The 24158-nt window shown below is 41.0% G+C and overlaps 1 protein-coding gene across 2 annotated transcripts in view; it reads right to left on the bottom strand.

Annotated features, from left to right (window-relative positions):
* Window positions 1-24158, bottom strand: part of LOC121915246 (discoidin, CUB and LCCL domain-containing protein 1-like) — a 71418-nt gene that overhangs the window by 32502 nt on the left and 14758 nt on the right. For both annotated transcript variants that reach the window (XM_042439273.1, XM_042439272.1), the window contains 3 exons: window positions 7131-7265; window positions 2458-2509; window positions 1727-1799 (listed from right to left, as the gene is read on the bottom strand). In XM_042439273.1, coding sequence (XP_042295207.1) covers window positions 1727-1799; window positions 2458-2509; window positions 7131-7265 — 260 coding nt within the window. The remainder of the gene's footprint in view (window positions 1-1726; window positions 1800-2457; window positions 2510-7130; window positions 7266-24158) is intronic.

Raw genomic sequence — 24158 nt, 5'->3', positions numbered from 1 at the left:
TCATTGCCATTGAAATTTTCTCGGTTGTAATTTGAAACAGACATTTTTGCACTCCGTTTCCATTACCCTACAAAGAACCTCTTTTTTTTAAAGTACAGTGCGCCCACGCCATACGCGGGCGCGCCATACGCGGACTTGAGTGTATGCGCTCAAGCTGCGGCGCACGCGTGGGGCAGAAGGGGCGGCGCGTCCCATTCAATTGAATGGGTGCGCGCGCCCGTTGCACCTTGTGCGCGCCTGCGCCGCCGCGCCGCCGCACACAAGCCCCATTGTTTCCAATGGGGCTCGAGCATAGGCAGAATTCGCCTTATGCGGCGGGATCTGGAACGGATCCCCCGCGTAAGGCGAGGGCGCACTGTAGCTGTCAAACAAGCGCCTAAGCGCTTAACGTCACAGCCAATCATTTGCTTAGGCACTTTTACCTTCTGGGAAACGGAAAAGGGAGCCTCCATCGCCCCAAGTTCCTTTGCTTCCCAGGCTCTCCTGTGTCTTCTTAGACTCCCTCTGAAAAAGGGGAAAGGGAGCCTCTATCCCCCCAAGTCCCTTTGCTTCCCTGGCTCTCCTGTGTCTTCTCAGACTCCCTCTTGGAAGGGGAAAAGGGAGCCACCATCCCCCCAAGTCCCTTTTCCTCCCTGGTTCTCTTGTGTCTTCCCAGACTCCCTCTGGGAAAGGGAAACGGGAGCCTCCATCCCCCCAAGTCCCTTTTCCTCCCTGGCTGTCTTGTGTCTTTCTGGGAAAGGGAACAGGGAACCTCCATCTCCCCAAGTCCCTTTGCCTCCCCCATTGCTCCCTGAGCTGTTTGGGGGGCAATCGAGCAGGCATGTTAAAAAAGAAAAAATAATAGTTAAAAATGGTGTTCAATGGGTCTCCTCACACGTGGATCTATGCATGTGGAGCAGGGGGAGGTTGCAGGGGGCATAGTGTGTTTACCGTATTTGGAGCTCAATATAGCCTTACCCTGCTTCCCACTCCTCTGGGGGAAAGGCTAGGCCAACGGGAGAAAATGGTGCCGGTAGTGCAGGAAAGCGAACAAGCGGGTGACACCCCCAGGCCAGCACCTTGAGCACTGCTCCTCCCATCCGCAAGCTCCTGAATCAGACACCCTTGTCGTTCCCATTCATTTGTCCTGAATCAGACTCAGGAGGGGCAGGGAAAACCTATAAAAATGTGAACCCTTTTTAAACCGGTTTATCCACCACTGATTTGGCTTTTCCAAGGAAAAATCGAATACATGGGGATCAGATCCGAATTCCAATGGGAACGAAATAGGCGCAATGAGGACTGAATGCACGCTCAAATGGGAACGATGCACCCATAATTTGAATCTTGATCTGTGTTATAAGCCAGTGGGAATGGGGCCTAAGAATCCTGAGTAACACTATATTTGCTATTCTTTTTCCAAGGTGTCTCCTTGGCAGCAAATATGTTGGGCAATGGGCTGCTTGAGGATATAATGCAAATATTGAAAGGGGTTTTCCCTTGATTTCAGTACAATGAGCAAATGAAAGGATTTGTAGTCCAACACTCAAACCACTACACCATGCTTGCTCAATTGATTAGTTCTATGGAGTTGATTGGTATTCTAGAGTTATTGTTGCTTACTGAAATTCAGCACTATATTTATTTTAATAAATAAATAAATGAATCATATATGACTTCCATTCTGAAGCCATCATTTGAGGAGCAAAGATATGTTTGAAAGAATGACTGACATTATGTAACTTACATCACGGTAACCTTGGTTCATGTTGCCCCAGATGTCTCCTGCTATGCCCTTGCAGCCTGCAGGACAATAACCTCTGCAAGAAAATAAAGAGCATTGTGTAACATCGTTCTCTTGGAGGTAGTGAGTGCAAACTCTGTTATCCAGAGGTTCTCAGATTTTGGGCACAAGTATTGCCAACCAGAGTTTGGAAGTAACAAGTTCAAAGTAAGATTGTTTCCTGTAACTGGTTACTTTGAGGGGTCACAAAAATGTAATAATGTTAACTTTTAAAAGTAGTCTGAAAGTAAATTACTTTTCTGGTAATTATTTCACCATTTCTCATTATTTTCAAAATTTACTTTTCAAGGGAATTTAAGAGTCATTTTATAAGAAGGTGTCACCTTCTATCAATTGTTCTTCTGTCCTCAAATGGGAAAGAAAATAGCAATACAACACATAGCAAAACAAGTTAACATTTTAATCAACACAATGAATAACAGAAATGGGATACTTTTTAAATACCCTAATAACCAAATTACTATTGAAACTTAGCTTTTCAGGCTCTGTTGATGACCTAGAACCTCTAGAATCCTCAGACAGCAAGGCTACTTGCCCAGGACTATGTATGTTACCATCCAAAAATAGTTAGGAACTATAGTTGTAGTCTTAATGGACATACAATGTTGCATGGTCCATCAGATGCAGTAAGAATTCAGAGGAAACTGGAATAGATACTCATAGAAAACACTCACCTGATTATTTTCTTGTCATAATGGATTCCCTTCTGTAAACATGAGATCAGATCTAAAAGAAAGGAAGGAAGAGCACCTCTGGATAGGAGATTGTATTTCCTAACTGACTGTAAATGGACTATCAACATCAAGGCTACAACACTTCAGTCCTCAACCTGGATGCACATATATTTATGCTAGGATTGTACAACCTAGCAATCAATCTCTTACTACTCTGTACCTTTGTAAGTCAGCATGGCTAGTATACTATTCTACAATAGAGCTGAGGAAAGTGTGGTCCTCCAGATGTCACTGGGTTGCAGATCCAATCGGCCTTAGCAAAAGCAATGGTGAGAGAAGATGATAGCTAAAGTACAACAAGATTTGGAGGGTGAGGAATTGCCTACTCCTGGTCTAGAAGGTGGAAAATCCAAGGATAACGTTAGTTGGAAGGAAAAGCTTCCACCAAGCAGCAGATTAATACTTATTGAAAAATTTTTCTAGAGCATTGGAACATGCACCCTGATGGCAGAATCCCTGCTGGTTGGTAGCCTGACTTGGGGTCGTCTTACCTCCTTTCCTTCTCTTTATGCATCAAACCATCCCATAGGGAAGTTCCAAAAACTAAGCATGGCATGGGGCAGCCCATGCTGATATGTGCCCATGCTGATATGTGCACTGCTTCCCTGATGTTTGCACAATGGAGGATTTATTTGAGCAAGCTGGAAGTACAAGCAGCACAGGTGTCTTTGGATACACAGCTGCATGTGCCACATAGACTGCCATGTCTCCCTAATGTATGTTTTCCTCATCCAAGAGTATTGAAAGAACTGGCAGCAGTAATCTCAGAACTACTGGCAATACAGCATAGTGAAAAAAAATTGGCATGTATCCTGCTTGACGCAGAGAAGGCATTTGATCAAGTAGATTGGAAATTTTTATTTAAAGTTATAAAAAGGATCAATTTGGGAGAAGAGTTTGGGAATTGGATAAAAAAGATATATACGGAACAGAAAGCATATTTATTTATTAACGATGAGAAATCTAAATGCTTTAAGGTTAAAAGAGGAACAAGGCAAGGATGCCCTCTATCTCCTTTATTGTTTATTTTGGTTTTAGAGATTTTGATTAATAAAATAAAAGGAGAAGAAGCAATTAGAGGGGTTAAAATTAAAGAAATTGAATACAAATTAAAAGTATTTGCTGATGATATAATTCTTTTTTTAGATGATCCAAATAAAAGTATACATTTATTAATTCAGACAATTAAGGATTACAGAATATTAGCAGGATTTAAAATAAACGCAGAAAAAACTATGATCCTTACAAAAAATCTTCCAAAAAATGAAGAAAAAGAACTCAAAGAAACATCAGGGTTTAGTATTGAAAACAAAGTTAAGTACCTGGGTATTTACTTTACTAAAAGAAACACCGATCTATTTCAGAATAACTATACAAAAATATGGACAGAGATCAAAAGAGATTTAGAAAAATGGACTAAACTCAAATTATCCTTTATGGGCAGAATTGCCATAATCAAAATGAATATACTACCAAGAATGATGTATTTGTTTTCCAATATTCCAATAATTACTAATGAAAACTGTTTTGTTTTGTGGCAGAAAGAATTATGTAAATTTCTGTGGGAAGGTAAAAAAGCAAGGGTTAAATGGAAACTTTTGACGGAAGATAAACTACGAGGGGGATGTAATTTGCCAAATTTTAAGTTATATTATTATGCGGTATGTCTCAAGTGGCTAGAGGAGTGGTTTAAATTGGAGAATAAGAATGTGCTGAACATAGAAAAAGATAATTTGAATTTGGGGATACACGCATATATGTGGTACATGAAACCTAAGAATAATAGTTTGTTTAATCACCACGTTATAAGAAAACCTTTGCTTAAAGTCTGGTACAAAATAAGATCTCAATTTTATAAGAACATTCCCCCTTGGGTATCCATACAAGAAGCCTATTATAGTAGAACTAAAGATAAAGAAGCTTCTTGGCTAAGATACGGAGATATATTAAGTAAAACATCAGAAGGTAAATATAATATGAAAACAGTAGAGGAATTGAAAGAAAAAGGGAAAATTAAAGATTGGTTTTTATATAATCAAATAAATAGCCGCTTTAAAACAGACATTAAAACTCTTGGACTGACAATGGAAAATAATGAGATAGACAAGATATTGCTGGATAAAAAAGGTAAACATATATCAAAATACTACAAAAAATTAAAAGAAAGAGATCTGGAGGATGAAACCATTAAAAGTAGTATGGTAAGATGGGCACAGGATATTAAGAAAACAATAACAACAGATGAATGGGAGAAATCATGGAAAGATACAAATAAATTTACCCTGTGTCAAAATTATAAAGAAAATTACATCAAGATGCTATATAGATGGTATTTAACCCCCCAAAAAATACATCATATATATAAAACAGGTGATACCAAATGCTGGAAATGTGGAAAACCGGAAGGAGATTTTTTCCACATGTGGTGGACATGTAATATAGCAAAAGAATTTTGGCAAAAAATCCATGGAACTATTCAAAAAATCTTAGGAATTAATATACCATTTGAAGCAAAGCTATTTTTATTGAACATGACACATAATATAAAACCCACAAAAAATAACAGAATTATCTTGTACATGGTTACATGCGCAAGAATTTTATATGCCCAGTACTGGAAAAATATTTCTAAACCATCAATAGAAGATTGGCTGATTAAAATATATGAAGCAAAAAATATGGACATAATATCTGCCTCATTAAGAGGAAAGGACAAAAATCAAATAGAAGAAGAATGGAAATGTCTTAAATATTGAAAATGGGGTGACATATAACAAATAAATGAATAATAAAAAAATACCATTTGATAAAATTACATCAACACAGGAACTGATAAATATAGAAACATAAATATCAGGAGTAAACAACAACAAAAAAATCAAAATATGGGAACACTCAACTGTAAAGGAAGTGTGATTAGAGAGTCAAAAATTCAAATATCCTTTGTATATAGTCTATATGTTGTTTGTTTGTTTATTATTAGAAGGTAATGTTAAGTAATGTAATTTGCTCTGATTACGTGTTAGCGGGTTGGTTTTTTATTGTTTTTTACCATTGTTGTTGTTTTTTGTTTTTCTTTTTTGTGGACTTTTTGTTGTCTTCTTTCTCTCACTTCTTTATGTAATGTTTATTCTAAATAAAACTTATTAAAAAAAAAAAAAAGAACTACTGGCAATAATCTTTGAGAATTCCTGGAGTACAGGAAAAGACTTAGCAGGCTGGGAGTGGGCAAATGTTGTCCAATACTCAAATCAGTATCCTCATTGATTGTTTTGTTACCTTGTATTAAAAGTGTTAAAATCTTGTTACCAGTGTTAAAAGTAAATTTCAACTGTCAATTTGGTCAGATTTTGTGTATGGAATGGGAGAAGGTGCCATCTTTTCTTTCACATCAGGTAGCAAACTATAAGTGTCTGCCTAGGTTTGATAGACAATACAATGTTTATTATACAATAAATTTTAAAACTATACTTTATTTCAATGTGCAGGGGCCAGACCTGCATTAGGCAGGTGAAGTGACTGCTTCTTCAGAAGCATGCTGGTAGCATTAGCTTTCATAGACTTGAGTCATGCTACCAACTTCTTTTTTTCAGTCAGTCTCAAAGGTGATACACGATCTCTTTGCATACTGATTGTCCAGACTAACGCAACTATGTCTTTAAATTCTATCAAACAAGTCTGTTAACCATGTTGACCTGAGCGGGGAGCAATATTTCTTTCTAGCCTCAGGCAGCAAAGTATTTCAGGCCACCCTTGCCAAAATACAGAGAGTGGGTGAGTATTTTTCCAGTTCTAATGATATAAGGAGAAAGAATATTCAGCAACCCAACGTTCAAACTTTCCCATCAGTTCATGGCTTCTCATGACTCTTCCCAACAAATACCAAAGGACTTACTGAGGAATATTTGATGGTGACTCATAAATGCTTGTGGTGCAGCAACTTCAGTGATCAACTGCTGTGTCAAACCTTCAGAGACCAAGACTTCCTTGGATCTCTACCTACCAGTCTCAATGTACATTGTCTGATTGTCATTTGTGTGCTGGCAATCTGATCCACTTTATCAACATGATGTATAATTTTATAAGCATCTATCTACCCCTTTTTTCCCTTTTAATAAAATGTGGGTGAGGGATTTGAGCTCAATTTGGCTCTCTTTCCTTCCACAGTTGAGCATACCTCAATCCCCTTGACACCATGGGTTTAGTGGATTTCCAGTTTGTGTAGTGCTTCCTCATTCTAAAATGTTGAAATGCCTCTCCTGAGGAAGAAAGAACTTTGAGCTAAAATACGCTGTTATTTTTGATCCTGCTCTTTTGCCTTTAGCCCTTCCAGTTCTATGATTCTATGAAATTTATTACTGCTTGACTGATTGTATCGATTACATCCATCAATCCTACCTTTCTTTCCATGAGCTCAAGCATTTGACAACCCTGTGAGGTAGCTGAGACTAAGGCATAAGGCTAAGTTCACTGGGAGTTGACCCAGGGAGTCCCATAATAGATGGAACTTGAACCTGGATTTGCCAAGTTCCAGTCCAGCAGTCTAACCACTACACCACAATGGTGCAACTTTCCCTCTTTAACTACTAATCGCATAGTTAATAGTCTCCTACCTGTTTGATTGCCTCTAGCATAAGACATGAAGAATCCACGCCCTGAACGATGCACTGTGCTGTTGAACAAGATGTTTATGGAGGAGTTCATCACCAAGACTGCATTTGGTGGGTTTAAGCTGCTACAGTATGGACCTGTGTTGAGAAAGAGGGAGAGAGAGAGATTTTAAAAAATACATTCATAGTTATATTTTTTAAATTTTGATTTTCCTCATGGCTCAGGTAGTACAAGATTATTTCTCCCACTTTTTCCTCACAACAACTCTGTGAGGAAGATCAGTCCCAGAGAAAAGTGCCTATTCAATTTCATGCCTCAGCAGGGATTTCAATTTGGATTTTCCTAGTCCTAGTCTGACATTGCACCCTATTATACCTCCTAGATCAGAAATGGTGGGCCTGGTGGGCAAAATTTGCATCATGGACCCTACTGATCTCAAAAGCAACGAACGACACAACAACTCACTCATGAAGAACCCTCAGAAGTGGCTAGATCGTCTAGGTGTAATTTCTCGGTTGTGTGGTCACAGCCCAGGGTCAGGTTGCCAACACTCCAGTGCTGAAAGGCATAGTTTTAGGAACATTAAAAAAACCTTTAAACTGTTGAAGGCTTTCATGGCCGGCATCCATAGTTTTTTTGTGGGTTTTTCGGGCTATGTGGCCATGTTCCAGAAAAGTTTCTTCCTGAGGTTTCACCAGCATCTGTGGCTGGCATCTGCAAAGAATGCTTTGCCTGGAAAAAGTTGGGTGTATATATACTGTGTGAGCCTGGGAATGCAGGAGTGATTTGAATGTGTAATGTTCTGGGAGGCTAATGCAAACGAGGATTAATGTCTGCTAATTGGTAATCATTATCTGCTAGGAAAGCCCCTGACTCTGAGTGGTTTCTCATTTGCATTTGCCGAGTCCTTATTTTGCTATTCCTCAGGACTGGTAGCCAAATTTAATCACCAACTAATGCTGGTGAAATGTCAGGAAGAAACTTTTCTGGAACATGGTCACATAGCCCGAAAAACCCACAAAAAACTCTAAACTCTACTGCAGAAAAACTGGAGGTGGCATAGGGCATGGGAGGGGTTTTGGGGGTGTATATAAGAACAGCTCTGGAACTGTCACAGTTCATGGGCTACATTTTGCCCATCTTCATTTTTGGCCATTAGACCCAACATTAAAGAATAATCTTCAGCAGTGGATCAACAAAGAACCCAGCTTTCTTCCTATTGTGTTAGTCTTCTACTCTGCACTGACACAGTGAGCAGTTTGGAATGGCTCACTTCTCTCACACTTTCTACCTCATTATTTTGCATTTGTTAACCAATGCTAATGTTGTTGTTTTTAAATAATTTTTATTCAGTATCTATACACACAATCCAACATATCTTAATCCCCATAATAATCATAATCAACACCATCCAAAGACATTGCTTTTTTAAAAAATATACATATATACATACATACATACTGTACATACATACTACCGTATATTCTTCTTTTTATCACATACATTACAACATACCACAGTCTCCAACTCTTATTTCTCCATCTCACTTGCTCTCCTTCCATACCCCTCTTCTCTTCTTTCCCTAATCCTTCTGCCTTTTTCCATTTCTTGTTTGACTTATTTTCTGGAACAGCAAAGCCTGGAAACACTATTTTTTGGACTGCAGCTTTCAGTACCCCTAGCTAACACGGGCACTGGCTATGTTAGCTGATAGGATTCTTGCAGCTGTAGTCTAGAAAGTAAAATTTTCAATTTACACATAACTTACACTTACAACTCACGTTTCTGTCTCATGTGAGCCAAACTCCAGTTTCCCCTCAGAACAAACTGTCTCTGAGTTCCTTTTTTCTCTGTGCTTTAAACTATTGCAAAGACAGTCTCTTATGTTTTCAGTCATTTAATCTAAACTGAATTGTGAACTTCCGCTCCCTGTTATGGTCCTGGCTCTGCAAACTTTCAGCTCTACTGACACTTTGTGGGGAGGGCCTAATCAATAAATCCTGTTTTACAAAAGACACCAGATTTGCATAATGCTACTTTCCCTTCTTCCACACTTCAGCACAAAGGCCAAGAACAGAAAAACTGTTTTAATCTATTCTGGGGCCATTCACATTACAATTTACCCCGGTTCTGAAATCGATTCTTGCACGTGAAGTTCATATTCACCCCAAATCCCCCACAAGCGAATCAGAGGCATGCACACCCGTTCCATGGCAAATGCCCCTTAGAGCAGGTTAAAAGAAATCGGCGCAAATAGCGTTTCTTTTGAGAAACCCCGGGTTCTGTGGAATATGAACTTGCCCCCAATCATGACCGGGGCAAATTGAGGGAGGGATTTAGGTCAGAGGGTGGGCAAAGGGCAGGTCATTCCCTCCCATCATCAGAAGGGAGGGGGGAGGAGGGGGAGGAGGAGGAGGAGGAGGAGGAAAGAGCCAAAAAAGGGGGAATCTGGATGCAAAGGGGTGACTTTTGGGCTGCAGAGGGCTTCAGAGAGAGGTGGGGATGGAGAAAGTGATGAAGGAGGAGGAGGAAGAGGAGGAGTAGGATGAAGGAGCTGGGGGAAAGAGTCAATGGGCATCCCTGAGGAAGGAGAGGGTCTGAAGGAAGGAGGAGGAGGAGGAGATGGATTTCCAGGGGGAATTGGGTTGCGGGGCTACGCTGGGGCATGTAGGGAAATCCAGCTGCAGCAGAAGCAGCCTCTTCTATTTCTGATAATTTCCCTTTGATGTGTATTTTTTAAAAATTATTTTTGGCAAAAAATGTGCATGTTCTGGGCAATAGATATATATTTAGATATATAGATATATAAATAGATGGTGAGCAGGAGCAAGGGTCGTTTCAGGGCAGGTGGGGGGGGGGGGCAGAGCAAGACAAGCCTCTCCTATCCATCAGGGACCTTTTCCCTTTGATGTGTATTCTTTTAAAATTATTTTTCTCTGTCTATTCTATGCACATAGTCTTTCCTTTGGAATGACAGCTGTATTGCAAATGAATGTTACCAATCGAATGTTGCAACTTGGCAAATTGATACAGCTTTTGCTAGGAATTCAGGGGTTTTTGCTAGGAATTCTAGGGAGTTGCTAGGAATTCTAGGGAGAGCCCAAAAAAAAGCATCCTTTTCTGGCATTCTGAGGTGAGGAATTAATATTATTGATATTATTATTATTATTATTATTATTATTATTATTATTATTATTACCTGTGTATGAGGCATTCTGGGATGGCAAGGAATGAGGGATACTGGATGCATTAACTTGCATTTGGGGGTTGAAAATGGGGCCAGGGGGAGATCATAACCTGCACGCCCCCCCACACACAAAGAGGTTTATTTGACAAAAGGTGCGCACTTTGGGGCATCTTGTGCATGGCTCTTTAAAAAAAAGGAGGGGGGAGGACACTTCCGATGCTCCTGCAAACGTCACCTATGACGATTGCTTGATTGACAGCAGGCGCCCTCAAGTTAAACCCGATAAGGCATTCGGGTTAAAATGCCCCTCAATCGGTAGTGGGCACTTGCTAACGGAGAGATGTGGGGGAGGGGCATCCGAATCAGCCCAGTTCCTTCCAGATTTTTGATGCCAGTGTGAATGGGGCCTCTGTTTCTTTCATGGCTTCAATTTCTCCTTATTTCCTCTCAGTCTGTTATGTTCTGGTCTAGGGTTGGTATTTTCAGGTGCCTGACAACAGGATGGCCCCTGCCAATGCTGTTTCTGCTCCTCCTCCCCTATTAAGTTCTATCTTTTCCCAAAAACATCCAGAAGTGTACTTCTGTTCATCTAGTGGGAAAAACAACATCTTCATTCATGGAGGGATGACCACAGATGGTCCTTGAGGTGAGGACCAAGATTGCTGCCCACCATGACTACATACCTCTGAATAGTTCTCCCCAACTTTTTGTCCTCCAGATGTGTTTGATTGTAATCCTATTGTACTACATCTGGAAGGCATCAATGGGGAAGGCTGTTCTTGAAGACATCTTGGTCATTCATGCTCCTAGTGAATCATCACAAATGATCCTATTGAATCATCACAAAGGGTCACTTGGTTATCATTATGTCTAATAGAATGCCTCCCAGTAATGGCTTGAATTCAGCAAGAGATGGGGTCAGGGAGAGCAAGCAGGAAAGAAATGCATTTGGAAACACTTCTTGCTTCCTCTTCTACTTTTTGTTAGTACTGATTTACAGCTAGCTGGTGGCATATGACACATCTTGGTTGCACACCAGATGTTAAACAAGCATTGCTAACATTTTTGGAATGTTCCATTGCAAACCATGTTGTGGGAGGTTGCATGGAATATCTGCAGTCCTAAAGCCAAAGCTCTTTAAGGCAGGGCAGACAGCAAAATAAGCAAAACAGTCCCAGACAAATCATATAACACCATGCTGCTGTGACGTGTGTGTGTGTGTGTGTGTGTGTGTGTGTATTACAGATAAGGCCTAGTCATCAGGATTCAGTATGTTCAAGCCAGAACCTTTTACTCACTGTCTGCTAGACAAGCCAACAGTTGCACTTTCAGAGGTCTGAACTAATCAGTATATATCTGGTCTACATCATTCATATCAATCCTGTTTTAAGTCTCTTCTATCTGATTTCAAATCGGTCTGCAATTTAGCAACCTTGAAAATTCACATCAATTTTTATATTCAGCTTTCCCTTTTAATGTGTCAATAGGCAAATTCTAGCAAGTAAATTGTCAAGAACATGAGTTAGTGAGTGTTCGAGGAAGCAGGTGGTTGGTTTGTCTAGCAGACAGTGAGTTAAAGGTTCAGTAGTCAGTCCAATTCAGGTCAGTTGTTGTTGTTATTGTAATTATTATTATTATTACATTTATTTATAGAACACCATAAGCTTTACACAGAGCAAAACAATCCAAAATAGAAATAAAGGCCTGTCTACAGCAGACAATCTAAAACCACCAACAAAAAATTTATAAAATTAATAAAATATTGCTGTAATAAGTTTAAACAGTAGTATGAAAGTATAAATTAATACAAATAGTCTATCATAAGATCTCAGTTATGAGATCAAGACGAAAATTGGAATAGAATTGTCTTTAATCCCTGAATAGAATTGTCTTTAATGCGGACTTAAAATAGTCTAAAGAGGTAGCAGTCCACAAATTCATGGGAAGGAGATTCCAAAAGTAGGGGGTGGCACAGGAGAAGGGGCGAATCTGAGTAAACCTATCTGAGCAAGATGCAAGGACAAGCATGAAAGTAGTCGTTGGCTGGTCCAGATGTCATCATAGTGGCTCAGACGACCAGATACATGAGCAAGAAAGGAGTAAACAGAGTAGTCCAAAATATAGCCAGTCCAAGGTCATGAAAACAGGAACAGGAGAGTACTGCCAGTCAGCCAGATAAGACAGTTGTCAAGACAGTTGTCAACACTTTGTGCCGGCCTGACTGCGTATTAGGGCTGAAATAGGGCGGAGCATTCACATGCTCTGAGCCCTAGTTCCGCCGTCCTTCCGCCATCATGGCACATGCCCATCCATACGGTGCATGCCACGATGACGCATGGGTGGTGCAGTGCCCAAATGGCGCTGGCCAGAAGGGGCGTCAGCATGGCATGCGAGCACACCTGTGACACCCCTTTGAGGAAGCTGTTCAGAGCAGCTTCTTTTGAGGCGCGGGTCGGTGTCGCAGGATGCAGCTGCTGCAGCACCAACCCAGGGTAAAAGGGTGACATTTAGCGGCCTGTCTGTATAGCCCCTAAGGCTGAGAGAGAACTGCTGGGATATTTATAGGCAGCTCCTTCAAGGCCACAGGTATCTAAGTAGTGCCTAATCAAGTCAGCATCTATTACTTAATAGGTGCTGGGATCTGTATTTCTCTCTCTGATGCTCAACAAAGGGAAGGATGTGTGTCATCTTCAGCATCTACATCTTCTGTCAGTTCCTGCTGGACACAACAGGGTCACCTACTGCCGCAGCCCCATCTTTTTGGACTCAGAGAGAGCTCTACTATCAGGAGCTGAAGCTTCCTGGCAATGCGCCTCTTCCTCCTATTTGTCTGAGTTGTCCAGGGGGTGAGTTACGACATAAATGCCCCTGGGCCAAAGCAAACAACAAGGATATAACCATCCATAGGTCCAACCTTCCATTTATATCAAACCTTTCCTCCAGCTTTGGGACTCAAGGCACCTTAAAAAGACAAAAATAAATTACAACCCCTCCCCCATACGTATGGATATACAAAGTTGGGATTAAAACAGTATTAAACTAATAGCAGAATTAAAAGTATTTAAAACTATTACAGCACTATAAAAAAAAGTTATTCTCTTGTAAAACAGTCAATTCCCAAGGACATGCTGGTAAGACAGGAAAAAAGAACCATCCTAACCTTCCTAGGAGTTGGGAGCAATCATGGCACAGCCCTCCCCATTCTCACTAAATGTGCCTGTGGTTGTGGTGAGACAGAGAGACATGGCTCCCCTAAAGATCTTAGAGCGTGGGCAGTCTCATACAGTAAGATATGATCCTTCAGCTAACCCAGACCTGAACTGTATAGGGCTTTGTAAGTCATCACTAGCATTTTGAATTGTGCCCAGAAACATATTGGAAGCTAGTAAAGCTATTGCAACGAGGTAATTGTATACTCTCCGTAGTCAGCCCCAGTCAACAATTTTACTGCAGTTCTTTGGACCATTTCAAGTTTCCAAAAAGTCTTCAAAAGCAGCTCCACATAGACTGCATTTCAATAATCCAGGGATGTAACTAAAAGCCACATGTCACCATGGTAAAGCCAGACAGCACAAAGAATAGGAACAGCTGGTGGACTAGCTTTAACTGGGCAAATGCACTCCTGGCCACTGCAGAAATCTAAGCATCCAGGTTCAAGACTAAGTCGAGGACTACACCTAAACTGTGAATTTTCACCTACCGGGGGGGGGGGGGGGACTGTAGCCAATCCAGCACAGATTCAGTCCCTATTCATCAATTTGGCTTTCGAATTACCAGAAGAATCTTGTCTACATTAATGGTCTTGTCTACATTAAGTTTCAATTTGTTTGTCTTCATCCAGTCCATTACTGCTGACAGATACTACCAATTTAAAACTGAAACAGCTTACTTGGATTGAGACGGAAAGAGAGATAGAGCTGGGTTTCATGAACATACTGATGGTACCTGATCCCAAAACTCCAGACAATCTCTCCCAGTGGTTTCATGTATATATTAAATAGCAAAACAGAACACTGTTAGACCTCAGAGGCCAATGGTCAAAAAGCCAAACAGAAGGCCCCCAACACCACCTCTGAGTTATCTCCAAGGTGCTTAGCAAGTTATTGAGTTTATATTCTATGTTCCAGTCTTGTGCGCTGAGGTACAAGATGCCCCAATGACGTGAAACAGGACCATGTACAGAAGGGTTGCTGAGAAAAAATATATACATTTCTGCTGCTTACATTGTCACAGAATAGGCCTTTAGATAAGCTGTAGTCCATATTTGGTCGGAATCATATGGGTTTTTCTGTCAACACCACTCTGTTGTCACTGTCTCCTTTGTTTTGTTCCTGCTAGCTCCCTAGAGAGCTGTTTTATCTCTATTCTGTGAGAAGGGATACTCAAGGATGTTTGTGTCCACTATCTTGGCCAGTTCCTCAAACAAAAGGTCAACCAGGGCTTCAACAGAATAGCCAACTAAAATGGGAGGAAGTTCCCCAAACATCATCAGAAATCCATCTAGATCCATAAACCTTGTAGGGCAGATTATCCTAATGAGTCCACCACTGCAGTGACCCTAAACCTGAGCAAACAGTTCATCACAAGGGAACCAGAAAAAGTTCCTTCACACCAAGATCACCACCATCTTACACAGCACAGAAAAGAAGGTGCATATGTCTGGAAAAATGAATGGGACCCAGTACCACTTGGGACAGATCCATAGTTGTCACAGTGGACATGAAATCCTGAGCCACTCCAAAAGGACAGTCTCAGTGTGGATGTTGAAGCCCCCCAGTACAACAAGCTGAAAGGAATCCAATACCAACCCTGAGACCACTCAGGCTAGCTCAGGAAGAGAGACTGTTGAGCAATGGAGTGGGTGATACACTCTTCCATAACATATGCAAATGTCCTCCCTTGCTGTACTGGAGCTATACTCTGAATTTCTTCTGCTGGAATGTATAATGTTGATGCATCAAATGGATTAAACTGCAGCAAAGCAGAGCTGAGTCAGAGTGAGCAATTCCCACATCCTCATCTTATCTAAACACTGCTTGGCAAAGAACTCCTGCTTCCCGTCAGCCAGGCCCTTGCTCCTACGACAATAGGGCAAGCATGGGTTAGAGAGGGAATTGTTGAAGCCTCTTCCATGTGCCAAGTCAGGGCCCGTCCCACCCTCACCCACCCTACTTCCTAAACAAACTTGTGTGGCTCAATTTTTTCCTGACATTTGATATGACCCAACCCAACTAATGAAGGTAAAAGAAGATTTATTGATGCCGTTTTGGAGGTGATATTGTGTGGAAAAGGAACAACAGATTCAGAGCCAAAAGACATCTCATGCAGAAGTACTGCAAGACACTCTAACTGACATTTCCCCCCAAAGCTTGGGGAATTACTTTTAAAAACAATTAGTCATGTTTATCCTTCCAAGCTACTAAAAGCAATTAGTTACTATTATATTTGCATTATTCCAAGTAGCATTTTACTATCCCGTTTCTCAAAGGCAACTAAAATAATTATTTTCGGTTACTCAAAAGTCTGAATTTTTCAGCATGAAGTAAAACTTCAACCATGTGATTTACTGAAGCAGCACACAGCTTTTACTATGAAACGAACTAAAATTACAGTTACACTGCACAAAAGTGATGTTATCCTTTGCTAAATTATAATTGTAATGAAGTATAATTATATCTTTTTAACTGGAAAATTTATTAATTCAATTTATCCCATCGTTTGTAACAGGTTACTTCCAAGTTCTGTTCTTTCTTTTTTCGTCCCTCCTTTCCTTCATTGTTTCCCCACCATTTATAATAATAATAATAATAATAATCAACTTTTATTTATATCCCGCTTTTTGTTAAAAACAATCAAAGCGGCTTACAAGAGTTAAAATCCATCCATATATACAAAATATCCCCCCTTAAAAGACAATTAAACAATAGAGAATTTTAAATTACATAACAATTAAAACCAATAAAAGTGGCAGAGTCATAGTATATATGTGGAGGGTGGGGGCAATGACCACATGGCCGAGTAGTTTATTCTGGAAAGGCCTGCTGGAAGAGATCTGTCTTGATAGCTTTCTTGAAGTTAAGTTGGTGATTTGACGGATCTCGTCTGGCCGGCCGTTCCACAGGCTGGGAGCGGTTACAGAAAAGGCCCTCTGGGAAGATGCAGTCAGTCTAGTTTTTATAGGTTACAATATATTCTTCCCAGAGGACCTGAGAGTATGGGGCAGATTATATTTAAAGCTGTTCACTCTGATGTGACTGTAAGGGCCATGGGTCACTGCCTGTTTAGTATAAATGAAACAAAAAAGTTCCTAGTTTTTGTTTTTCTGGAAAGCAGCTGTGGCATGTGTGGCTCCAATTCTGTTTAAAGCAAGGGGTCTTGTTTAACCTTCTTCTCAAGATTATTTTCTAGTTTTCACTATCTACCCATCCATCCACCCAACACACCCATATGTCCACCTTTGTTGTCTTTTCCTACCAGCAAAGCTAACTAGTAAGGGATTTATGAAGAAACAGCAAGCTATAGGTTAGGGCAGAAGTGGATACCTCTGGAAAGTCAAGGATCAATTTTCTTTCCTCAGGACCCAACACAGATCGCAATCTCCAAAATGAGTGAAGAATTAATTCTGGTTTCCAGAACACTACTTCTGTATTTGTGTCTTTGTATGATGCCTTTGGGGGTAGTGGGACCCTGCATCTCATTTTATAGCAAAAACACACTTTGAAGGCTTCAAGTATCAGGAAAATCCTGGAAATTCTTCACCAATTAAAAAAAAAATCAGCCAGATGGTCATTAAAGGCTAGCTTCTACTCAAAAATGGCCTTAGTGGCTACATGTCACCCAGAAGCCAAATGGTGCCCATCCCAGTTTATCACCTTGGATTATGAAACGCTTCAAAATACATTTTTTTAAAAAAATTAAATTTCAAGGTAAAATTATTAGGACAAAATTGTTAGGATAATACACATTTTTTTGTTCATGCCATGAGGACTTGTCCTCATGGAGCCCTGCAAACAAAAGCATTTTGAGATGAAATCAGGAGCATGTGGAGAGCCCTATATTATTATTTTTTTCATTTTTTTCATTTATATGCTTCCTTTCTCCCCGAAGGGACCCAAGGTGGCTCACAGATTATTTTTATTTTATTTATTTCATTTAGCCCTAGTGATGTTATTGGGAGAAGATTGTGATTATATTAAGCATGCTATGTTAATATCAGCCACACTTGCTCAGAGCACATCACTGAAATAATAAACATGAAATCTGACAAACAAGAAAGCATTTATTTAGTTGGAAATAAGGTTTTCAAAGCTGTATTGAACAGGGAAAACTATTTTTAACATCCTTCCAAGTAATGCTTTTAAGCGCATAAGGGAATTCTTAACAGTCCAACCAAGGAAATTTTTGTAAGCTCTACTTTGAACAACGACATAAAAAAGCAAACTGTTCTCATCTCTGTTTTTACCACATTTGCAGGCACTGCTTTTCACAAAACATGGAAACTGTAGTCAAATCCATAAAATTTTCCAAAGGGTTTTAATACCTCCCATCACATTTTCTTTTCTTTTATAACCAACATTTTGTGGGGTCTGCCCTCATCCCCAAAATAATCATAATCACACTATTAATAATTATTAATAATCATCAAATATTGGGAGATCGTGTTAAGAGTGACCAATAGGGCAATAAAGGGCAACACGTGTCAGGATCTGAGTTCCTTCAGATTTCCTTCCATAGCTTATAGAGATATGATTGTATGCTTTAGTAGTTTAATGCTGGATGATGGGATGTGTTGTCATGGTTTAGGATGGTGTCAGCACTCACATTCCTTGGAGTGGTTAATGAGCAGATGTGAGGGGAGTAGAGATTGAGTTGAGAGTTTCAAGGCGGCACGGGGTAGGAATGAGGGGGTGATCCCAAGAATGAGGTTTTGTGAAAGTGTTTAGTTTTATGGGTGAATGGGGTGATAGTCTGTTCAAAATTTGAATTTCAATGTGTTTTAATTATACTGTGTGACTGCTCAAGCCTCAATCCTTAAGTTTGCTAGAAACATCTTTGTTTCTAGGATGCCTATCTACACATGTTTATTCAGAAGCAAGTCTATAGATAGGCATCCTAGAAACAAAGATGTTTCCAGCAGGATTAAGGATTGAGGCTTGAGCAGTTACACATTTAATAGGACTTATAGTTTTAAAATGCTGATAATGCTAATGTTGTTATTTTTAAACCCAGCCTGCTTCCTATTGTGTTAGTCTTCTACTCTGCACCCACACAATGAACAGTTGATAATCTAGCATATCTCAGGAAATTATTGCACTACCTTTCCTCCCGCACTAGATACGGGATGTTAGCTAAAACAGGTGGATTTTATCACAAACACCCATGTCCAGGCAGTAGGCATCCTGTACCTGATCCAGGCCCTTCCTGTACCTTTTAAAGAATGGGGAAATCCATGTGGGCCTCGTTGGCTACAGCACTGTGGCATAAAACGTTCCCATCACAGAACTGGCGAGGCTGCCAGCAGTTATATCACATCCCACAACAATCTGAACAAAATCACCATCAAGAGCAGCAGCAGAATCTCCCGTCCTTATCCATATACACATCACATTGTTTCCAAGTTCATGATTGCTCAAAACTTCGCCGTTCCAGAGAACTTCCCAAAAGTCAGCCAAATTTCAGCTTTACCGGAGGCTGAACTGGACAGAAAGACTTCAGCTTTGGCTTGAGAACTGGATTGCAGTTCCTCTGCCAAACGTAAAAGCCAGCCAATTGAGGGGGAAGAAAAAATTCCAGCAAATTGTCATGTCCCTGGAACTGAAATGTGCTTTCATTCAGCACATTTAAAAAATGACATATTACAAAGACTAAAACTATAATGAACGTAGAGGCAGGACCATACCAAGACACTTTGCTGACCAAGGCGAGAGGCAAGACAGCCCCCCTCCCCCTGCATTCCATATACAGAAACTGACTGGAATGCTACTTAAATATAAAAAATGGCACAACCACCTGAAGCAGACCAGTTTGGCAAACTAAGGCAGATCATAGGGGTACACAGAGTTTTGATCCTCAAACAGGTTTGGAGGCTCAGGAGGAAAATGTAGGTGACTATACCTCCTGCCTTTAACATCAATAACGTGAAATGGTTGCCTAACTGGGTCTATGACTGGCCCCGAAACTCCCTAAACTACCTTCCCTGATTACAGGAACTTCTAGGAATGACCATATAACACTGGTCTTGAAGTCCCTGCACTGGCTGCCTATTAGTTTCCGGGCAAAGTACAAGGTGTTGGTGATTACCTTTAAAGCCCTACGTGGCTTGGGCCCAGAGTACTTGAGGGAACGCCTTCTTCCCTATTGTCCGTCCCGCACACTAATGTCCTCTGGAAGAAATCTACTACAGCCAAAAAAATCTAGGCTAAGATCAGTTTCCCAGAGGGCCTTTTCTATTACTGCTCCAAAACTATGGAACGACCTGACAGAGGAGATCCATCATATTTCCACTCTGACAGCTTTTAAGAAAGCACTCAAGACGGATCTCTTCCGGCAGGCCTTTCCAACTTAGTTACCCTCCCCAGATATAGAGATATTTGCCCCCTCATCTGTCTATTCTTCACCGCCTATCTTTCTGCCTATATTTTTTGTTTAATGTTTTTAATGTTTTTATACTATTACTGTTTAATTCAGTTTTAGTACTGGGAATGAGGGAGAAGGTAGGTCTAGGGTTTGATTTAAAAAAAAAACTCTATTGTAATTTGATGTATTTTACTGTTGTAACCCGCCTGGATTCTTTGTGATTGGGCGGGCTAGAAATAAATCTTTATTATTATTATTATTATTATTATTATTATTATTATTATTACCAGATACCATAAAAGTAAAGGTAAAGGCTTCCCCTTTGAAAAGGTTGTCAGGTCATGTCTGACTGTAGCGGGGGGTGCTCATCTCCATTACTAAGCCGAAAGATGACTCTGTGATTATGTGGCTAGCATGACTGCACAGAACGCTGTTACCTTCTCACTGAAGTGGTACTGGTTTATCTACTTGCACCTTTACATGCTTTTGAACTGCTAGGTTGGCAGAAGCTGGGGCTAGTGACAGAAGCTCACTCCATCACGCGGTGCTTGGGTCTCGAACTGCTGACCTGCTGATCTTGCAGTCTTCAGAGTCAGCATCATAACCACTGAACCACCATGTCCCTGATACCAAGTCAGATCATTATTCCTTCCAGCTAGGGTTGCCATAAGTCAGGACCTCCAAACTGGGACAAATGTAGGACAACATTTTCAAATGTAGGACACTTTTATAAAAACGGAGGACACGTGGAAAAATTTGATGATTTTTAAAAAATGTTAATATAAATGCATGTTTCTTAGGCATGATCAAAATGGAGGACATTTGGGCATTATTCCTAGACAGATGGCAGAAATGTACTTCCCTTTCTGGCCAAACCACCCCCTCCATTCCAAAACACACACAACAGCACATTGGGGCATTTCACATGGCTTTACTTAACATGGCTATCATTGTTAAAACAAGGCAGACCTGTTAGCATTAAAAGCACCAAAAATACAGAAAAAAGACACTTTGGGGGGAAAAAAACCTTTGGAAATGAGCACCCACCTCCTCCTCCTCGTCTTCCTCTTATTTCTTCCCCCTCCTCTTCCTCATCCTCCTCTTCTTCCTCTTACTTTTCCCCCCCTTGGCGCCATGCGCCAAGAAAGGGCACTTTCCCCGCCCCCTGGCTGGCCCAGAGTCTCACTACTCTTCCTCCTCCTCCTCCGAGGCTCCACCTCCCTCTTGAGGCTGGCCAATGGCAGGCTGGGGCTGGAAACAGCCCTGCCCCCACCCTTCTGCCATTGGCCAGCAAGCCTGAAGGGGACGAGCGCTCCCTATGAGAGGGACATAAATATGGCTGAACTTATGCTTTCCTGCTTTCTGCTTCTGTACATGGCTTTGCAAAAGAATCAGTGGTTACAGTAGACTCATAGAATGAGCTACAGAGTAAAGTGCATGGGCTATGATGACCCCTACCTTTTGTTCCTGTGTGTGACCATAGTACACACTCACCCCCTCACCCCTCCTTTCTCTAGAGAGCTCTGAAGAATACAATGGCCTGTGTCTCAGCAGCAGCCTTGAAGAGAACAGGATCAGCCTAGCTAAGTATCTCTTTGCATTCCAGACTCCAAGCAAATGTAGAGCCAATAAGAAAATGTGTGACCTTTGCGTGGACAGTGAACGCAACCAATTATTTGTTGTTTAGACAATAGCCAATTAACTGCCTGTTGTATAATCATGTGTGTACTAAATAACCAATTAAGCTAATGCTATGTAAACAATGAAATGTGTTTTGCTATAAAAACTTTTGGAAATGGCTACTGGGTGCGGCAGCAATTTTATCACCATCTGCTGGTGTGCTGTCGTCTTGGCCAAAATAAAGTGCGTATTGCCTATGGACATTTCGGGTTCTCGTGTCGTCACTCAAGGACACTCCTTGAATGTTTCCCTAACACCTACATGGCCCCGCGCGCCCATGCGCAAGCAGGACAAGCGCGAGCTGGGGCCGACTACAGCACCGGGGAAGTGCTGTGGGCGGCGTGGCTGCGTGGAGGAGGAGGAGGTAGGTGGGTTGCGTGCCATGCAGAAAATAAGGAGGTGGGGGAGAAGGAGGTGGGTGGCTGCTGCGGGAACGCACGGAGGAGGAAGAGCACCGCCCGGCCCACAGCGAAGGCAACATCTGGGGCCCAACCCCTGAATTGGCGGAACCAGACCAGGCTGGTTCCGCCAAAACCAGGACTGTCCTGCCTGCAGGCAGGTTATGGCAACCCTACTTCCAGCTAACAAATATCTGCATTGATTGAAGGAAGCTCTCTGAGATCTGGGGCAAGGGTCTTTCCCAGCTCTGATTTGAAATACTGGGTACTGAACCTGGAACCTGTCCTTTGCTAATAATCTATGGTCCTTCCTGGATTGTCAGCCTCTACATCAACATGAAGACATACAAAACCTTATGCCGAGATAGGTATACCTGTATGATATACCTGTTACAAATAAATGTTTGCTTCATCAACGTTGCCTATCACTGCTATCTATTTATTTACTACATTTACATCCTGCCTCTCTTCAGGTGAGCTCAAACTAGTGATGTACATAGGTCTTTTCCACCCCACTTTAGCTTCTCAACAACCCTGTGTGGCAGAATAGGCTGAGAAAGTGTGATTGCCCCAATTCAGAAACCTTCATGGCTTAATGAGGATTAGAACCTGGATCTCTCAAATTACAGTCCAGTACTATAATCCTTATACTGCTATGGCTCTCTTATTATGCAATAAATAAAAAATAACCACAGCAAAATTGCAAGGCTTATTTTTGCCATTCAGTCATGGATATAGCTAAAAGTGGACCTCTGCAGCTCAACATGAAACCTGGACTTGATTCACTGAAATCTGAAATGGCTCCACTGTTCTAAGCTGATAATTCAAAGCAAAGTACACATAATAAAAGGCATGTTGTTCCATTGCCTCTCCATGATTTATTTCATTACTTACGCAATAATCTGGATTGCAGTTTCTAATGGGAAACTAGCACAGCTATGTGTGTGTTATCTGCATATGCATGTGGTTGGGTTCTTAAAACTTTCCTTCCTGCCAATTTTCTATCAGAGTGCCTTATAAGCATCTTTTAATACCATGAGGGGGAAGGAATAAAACCCATGGTTATAAGGACAGCATGTTCGGGAGTTTTTCAGGAGTAAAATACTGGCCAAGATATTCTGCTCACCATGACAATCTCCATCAGAACATAGCATTCTGTCAGTGGTGAAAAATCAAACACTGAACTGTAATTGTGTTCCAACTTTGTACATTCCAGGAAATGTAGTATAAAGATCAGATTTAGAGATGGTGGGTGCCAAGTTGGAAGTCACAGCTTTGCATCTGATAAATTGAAGGGAGCAGGTGTAGGAAAGTTGGAGGAGTGTGTCGATGTGTTGAGAGTAGATTCAAGTTCACTTTATAAACAGGAGTCATTACTGGCTTTGTGCATCACTGTATTTGGGGAGGAGGGGGGGTGCATATATGTGTATCAATCTAATATACTAAATAAGAACAGGATAAAAATCTGCCTTTTCCTTAACTTTGTGTGTGTGTGCATGCGTTGTTGTTATTGTTATTATTATATTAGTGCTTATTTATATAACACCATAAATTTTCATGGCACTTTACAGGCATCATCAAAGCAACATATAACCTGCCAATAGTGTACAGTCTAAAAATCATAAAATATAAAACTGTACAAAATTAAACAAATTATGCAGTTTATGCAGTTAAAATACAAAACTTTATTTTAATATGTGTTGTGTGCCTTCAAGTAATTTCCATCTTACGGCAACCATAAGGTGACCCTCTCATGAGGTTTTCTTGGCGCTCCAGGAAATACAAGGAGCACAGCTATGCCCACATCAATTCATCCAGTTATCCCTGCCAGGAACTATTTTCATGATTTCCATAATTTGAAAAGAGACTGGATGGACCAGTGCTATGTGTCAGCAGAATAAAGGGAAAGAATTGAAAAAAAAAAAAAAGGAAAGAAGGAAGGAAGGAAATGGGGTGGAGGGATGAAACTGTTTGGACGTTGGCCAAGATCCATGTTCCAGAGAATCTTGAAAGCGCCTCTGCAGGAACTGGAGCCAACCAAGAGTCACTGGAGGGCAAAAGGAGTGGGGTGAGACTGTGCAAAACAAAAGGGGGTACAATGGGGTTCCCCCTTCACTGAAGTGATAGGGAAGGGAAGAAGGACTAGGCTCACAAACACTCCCAAACTGCCTCAAGACAAGCTGATCTCC

Source organism: Sceloporus undulatus, chromosome 9, assembly GCF_019175285.1.
Source record: "Sceloporus undulatus isolate JIND9_A2432 ecotype Alabama chromosome 9, SceUnd_v1.1, whole genome shotgun sequence".
NCBI classification, from domain to species: Eukaryota; Metazoa; Chordata; class Lepidosauria; order Squamata; family Phrynosomatidae; genus Sceloporus; species Sceloporus undulatus.
The sequence above is the reverse complement of the archived record's forward strand: the minus strand, read 5'-3'. Positions and strand labels throughout refer to the sequence as shown.